This window comes from Scleropages formosus, chromosome 13 (genome assembly GCF_900964775.1).
Source record: "Scleropages formosus chromosome 13, fSclFor1.1, whole genome shotgun sequence".
NCBI lineage: Eukaryota > Metazoa > Chordata > Actinopteri > Osteoglossiformes > Osteoglossidae > Scleropages > Scleropages formosus.
Genome location: NC_041818.1, coordinates 23,277,715 through 23,283,624, shown reverse-complemented (window position 1 = coordinate 23,283,624; position 5,910 = coordinate 23,277,715). Strand labels below are relative to the sequence as shown.

The 5,910-nt window shown below is 46.3% G+C and overlaps 1 protein-coding gene across 1 annotated transcript; it reads left to right on the top strand.

Annotated features, from left to right (window-relative positions):
• Positions 1-1,549, top strand: LOC108922984 (transcription factor Sox-3-like). The gene has a single exon (XM_018733417.2). It carries the CDS (start codon positions 188-190, stop codon positions 1,076-1,078), a length of 891 nt encoding a protein of 296 aa, XP_018588933.1. The 5' UTR covers positions 1-187; the 3' UTR covers positions 1,079-1,549.
• Positions 1,550-5,910: the final 4,361 nt, after the last annotated feature.

Genomic DNA, 5,910 nt, shown 5'->3' with positions numbered 1-5,910 from the left:
AACATCTGAGCTCGGAGGACAAGTTTGCAGACTTTGGCTCAGTCTTGGAGACAGACGGAGAAGCGAAGGAAGGAGAAACCTCACACGCAGCGCTTCTTCACCACTCGCCCGGGTACTTTGCGATCTCTACCTCTTCCCAGACTTTTTTGGCCGCTTTCGGGCTCTCGAACCCTTGCACGGCAGCTGAATGTACAACATGATGGAAACGGAGCTCAAGAGCTCTTTGCCCTCGGCCAACCCTGCCGGTAAGAACAGCGGCGCCACCGACCGCGACCGGGTCAAGCGGCCCATGAACGCCTTCATGGTGTGGTCGAGGGGTCAGCGGAGGAAGATGGCCCAGGAGAACCCCAAGATGCACAACTCGGAGATCAGCAAGCGCCTGGGCGCAGACTGGAAGCTGCTGACCGATGCTGAGAAGAGACCCTTCATCGACGAGGCCAAGCGCCTGAGAGCCATGCACATGAAGGAGTATCCGGATTATAAATACCGACCCCGCCGGAAGACCAAGACCCTGCTCAAGAAAGACAAGTATTCACTGCCTGGGGGTCTTTTGGCGCCGGGTGCCAACCCCGTGAACAACGTGGGCTCCGTTGGACAGCGCATGGACAACTACACCCAGATGAACGGCTGGTCGAACAGCCCCTACTCCATCATGCAGGAGCAGCTGGGCTACTCGCAGCATCCCAGCATGAACAGCCCCCAGATCCAGCAGATGCACCGGTACGAGATGGCAGGGCTCCAGTACCCCATGATGTCCTCGGCTCAGACCTACATGAACGCGGGCTCCACGTACAGCATGTCTCCAGCGTACCCCCAGCAGAGCACCAACGCCATGGGCTTGGGCACCATAAGCTCAGCGTGCAAGACGGAGCAGAGCTCCCCTCCGCCTGCCATCACGTCTCACTCCCAGCGGGCTTGTCTGGGAGACCTGAGGGATATGATCAGCATGTATCTCCCACCTGGAGGAGAAGCTGCGGACCCCTCCAGTCTGCAGACCACCCGGTTGCACAGCGTCCACCCGCATTACCAGAGCGCGGCGACGGGCGTCAACGGAACCCTACCGCTCACCCACATTTAAAAAGACTTTTGACTTGTGTTTTTTTATTTTTTATTTTTTTTCTTTCACCACGAATACTTGAACATTTTAACCTCGGACTCTTCGGGGATTGAACTTTATTTTTTAAATGCAATGTGTGTTTGAGCAACAGAAAAGTCTTGACAAATCCTTGCTATGAACTCATGAGTCCAGAGACCCCTTTATTGAAAAAGGGGCTTTTATTTGTGGGCAAAGGCAGCCGACTTGTTGAAATGGACTTGTTTCAAAGGAAAAAGTGCTCTAATCCTATTTTCGTACAAAGGTTCGCGTCGCTTCATTGAGAAGCTGCTTGGTCTCGGTCATGTAGGAGGGGAGAAGCTCCAGGACATGTTTACACTTATTTTGTAGAATCATGTGCATCCAGTCTGTATTTCCCGTGTCCAAATCTGTGTAGTGTTTTTTTTTTTTTCCACAAAAACTAGTTTTTGTGTGTATCTTAAGTGCATTTTTTTATTTATAGCAACTGAAAAGTTTTTTTTTTTTTTTTTTTTTTAACTTGTGGACCTCTGGCATGTTCATATTTGTAATTTGTCTGTGGTATTTTGGGGGGTGTCAGGTTGACCCCCTTATCACAGGCTGGGAGACTTATTTAAACTCATTTGTACATCTTTTTGAAAACGGTTAATAAATTTGTATAAAACATTTGACTGAACTGTTTTTATGTTCTCTTTTTGTAACTAATGCTTCCCTGATTGCTTTAGTGCTTTAATAAAATGCAATACATAATATACACCATACTCTAAAATGGGATGAGTAATTTCTGGCTTTTTAAAATCTTTTACATGAGGCTTTCGAAACCTTTTCACTTTTTAGCTCAGTTTTAAAGGATACGATCCTCTTGGGTGTCATGGTTATTTCTCATGTGGAGATTAAACTTGTCATAATACAACTGATCCTGTAAATAATTTAATTTATAAGCTGCGCGTGCCCTATGATTTCTACGTGGTATTTTAACTGAAAGGTCGTTCCACGCGCTTTTAATTTCATTCCTCGCTGCCTCCGCTTTGAAGATTCACTTGAAAGGGATCGATCAAACCAATTATCCCCAATAACACGTTTTGCTGGTTTCTGACGCGCGTTTTTTTTTTTTTGTGTGTGTGTAACCGGTAGGATCGGCGCCTCGGGCCGAGTGCTGGTACCGACCTCCTGTCAAATGGGTTTGCGGGGAACCGCACGTCACCTGCACGCGCATTTCGTGCAATAGTCCCGCGTGGGTCGCCCACACTACGGCACAGGGAGATCACACTGATATCTTTGAAGCATGATAGCGCATGTACATTGTTTCCATCACACTGCGATCTTCACATTTATTCATTTAGCCGAACGGACTTCTTAACCCGTTTATAGCTGAGCTATTTCACCAGAGTAATTCAGGGTACGTACGTTGCTCAAGGTGCTGCAGCTAGAAATGGGATTCGAACCTGCGACCTTTGCGTCCAGAGGCAGTAGCTCCAACCACTGTCATGCGTAATGGTTAAACGCAGTATATCAACTGTACATCACATTGACTCATTCAGTGTCTCCAAAGCGACTGACAGTGTTACTCTGTTTCGAGACTATTAACCCATTTATGCGACGAGGATCATTTAGCAGAGCAGTTTTAGGTACCTTGCGCGAGAGTAGTACTGAAAGTGGGATTCGAACCCACAGTGTTCTGCTGTGAAGGCAACACCAACAAGCACTAAGTCACCAGCTGTACCTGCGCATGTCTATACTTTTCAAACCGAAACTCCTGTCTTATATCATGAATAAATCCGTGCGGCTGAATGATGAGATATTCGATGGGAAGAATGAAGCTGAATCTGATCTCGTTACAGTTAAAACTTCGTCAGATAACATCAAAGCAAGGCTTCACACACTTTCCTACTGTCCTGAGGATCGAAGCACTGTTCTAAGGTTTGTTCAGGATCTGCTCTGTCAACAACCCTTGATCACTTTCCCGTACCGCCAGATTTATTTGCTTTATTATTGCACCTGCAATATTATGCGTGTTTCCAAACTGCATGGTTGGTGTGTCACATATAAATTCTATAACAATGTGACAGAAAATTCTTTCTAAAAAGGGCAATGGATTGTAAAAAGGGCCTTTTTAATTTCCCTGCGTTTTCAGAAAAAAAAAGGCCTTTGAGCTTCTCTCATGAGGCATTTATAATTATTCATAAATATCACTTTTTCTGGACTAATCTTAATCTTCCACTTTCTTTCCAAATTATTATTATTATGATTATTATTACTATTATTATTATTATTATTTCCGTAGTGAATTACAATATTGTAACGACCGATTTGCCGCCCGTTACTCCAGGGCGCAACTGGTGACAGCCCCTGGGACCCCCTGCTAGCGGTCTGTAGTTGGGGGGGGGGGGGGGGTTGCCCTTCTGCACCATCTGTCAGTGGCTCCTGGATCCTCCAGTTGACAGTTTGGTCGCTCCTCGTTGCAATTAATAAATTGAGCTTTGCTGTTTGGGAAGGAGTTGCTGGGGGTGCTGGATGAGGCGTGACGTTGCCATGTGGCGATCCTGGTAACTATATGACTCCCAAGAACTGTATGACTTTATTGTGGACTCAAATAAATAGAGTATTTCACTGTTAAAGGACATCATGCCTGGAGAGGGTCAGTAGGAGCATGATGATCTGGTGGTCACTTTAATATGGTTTCATTTTGGTCTAATGAGAGGTTTCACCTCTTATAAAACATAATCTTTTAGTTTCACACTGTTTAGGCTGTGACCCACCTCTGATAATGTAGCCGTCCCTAACACGCACAGCACATACTAAAATAAAATGTATGTGTGTATTCATATATGTGTGTGTGTCTGTATGAGTGCCTACAGTATATATATTTTATGCAGTGTATATATACAATATATAGTATATTACATATATATATATATATATATATACATACACTCGCTATTTGGAGAATTACAATTTTAACACATCTCATTGACTCTTTCATTTGCTTTCATTTTCATTGATGCTTTCATTTTGTATGCTTTCATTTCTATTTATAATGTACGGATTAATGCTTCAAAAGCTAAAACAGGTGATTCTTGACCCCGTCTGATTTTGACCAGTCTGAGGAGAAAACTGGAGTTATTTCCCAGGGGAGGTGCGCACCCATTTATTGGTAAGCAGGGTTGCTTGAAGTAAGCCTGACGGTTACCTCAATTTGAATATTTATGAGAAAGCGTAGTACCCCCTGCCCCCTCTGTACGTACACTGTACCCCACCTCTATCCTGGTCGAGCGATCAGCACTGTCCACTCAGCGAGTGCAGACACGTCCGCATGGGTCCACATGACCTCTCCGATGGCTTAACCTGTTAGTTTAACCTCCTCTAAGTTTACCCAATCTATACATCAGCTGAGCTGTGGTTTACTCAGCGGCCTAGCAGTGTGTGTGTGTATGTGTGTGTGTGTCCAAGCAGGATTTTTCATGAGTCACACACATGCTGCCTTCAATAAGTGGAGTCCACATAGGTATCTTCACAGTCCTGTATGCTCAGAAATCACACGAGACAGCACTCTGCTTGATAAAGACAAAATGTATTCAAGGCCTAGCAATTATAACAGATTCTAAGGACTGTGCTCATAACCTGCTGAAAAAAAGGTAGCAGCACGTGGGCCCCAACGGCGTTTGCGGTATACAGCTCGTAAAGTTTTTACAAATTAACACACCAGGTCTAAACACACACCAGGTGTAGCAGAAAGTTGAGTCTAGCTATTGAGAATGTCGAACTTCTGACTGAAACACCCCTAGTTGACACTTCAGGGCAGCTAAAAAGTTGCTCCGGCATCCGCCCTTAGTGTTCATTTAGATAATTCTTGACACAAACGATCTCCGTAGCAAATGGAAAAATTTAGACCGGCGACAAAAGTGTGTATAGGCACCGTTTGGTGGTCACAGGGAGGCCTGAGTGATGGAACGTCTGTCCGGTGGGGTCAGATGGCACGGACTGGGGGTTAAGCTCCCTGAACTGGGGCAGATGTTGTCAAGGAGATTCCCTCAGATCTGCTCTTTTCCTTTCAAGAGAGAAGGGATCAGTTCACTCCCTGGGGGATGTCAGGGTATGGCATGGTCACCCCTCCCCACCTTTCCTTTCCCATCTTAAATCCCTCAAGGAATGAACAGTTCGGAACTGGCACATCTACAGAGTGGTTAAACAGGGCTTTTGAGTCTTGTCAGCTTATTTTCGCCGTTCTTCAGGTCTGTGAGATCCTGCGGACAGATAGCGTCACGGGCGGAATGCGTGTTTCGTAATCTAGATGTCTCCAGCTGATGGTGTTGCTCAGCTGCGGACGCTGCCAGGAGGGCCGATGTTCAAATGTCAGACCTTGTTCAGAACATCGGGCAGGCAGCTCTTTTGGTCACTATCACAAGAATATTCGTTTCTTGTGTGTTTGATTGCTTTTTTTAAAAACTATTTACATTGTAAGACATTAGAAATAATTGAAGGGGGTGCGGTGGCGCAGTGGGTTGGACCAGGTCCTGCTCTCTGGTAGGTCTGGGGTTCGAGTTCTGCTGGGGGTGCCTTGCGGTGGACTGGCGTCCCGTCCTGGGTGTGTCCCCTCCCCCTCTGGCCTTATGCCCTGTGTTGCCGGGTAGGCTCTGGTTCCCCGTGACCCCGTCTGGGACAAGTGGTTCAGAAAATCTGTGCGTGTGTATGTGTATGAATAATTGCTGTATCGGTGTGGACAGTGGGGGGTATGGTGGTGCAGTGTGTTGGACCGGGTCCTGCTCTCCGGTGGGTCGGAGGTTCAAGTCCCACTTGGGGTGCCTTGTGATGGACTGGTGTCCTGTCCTGGGTGTGTC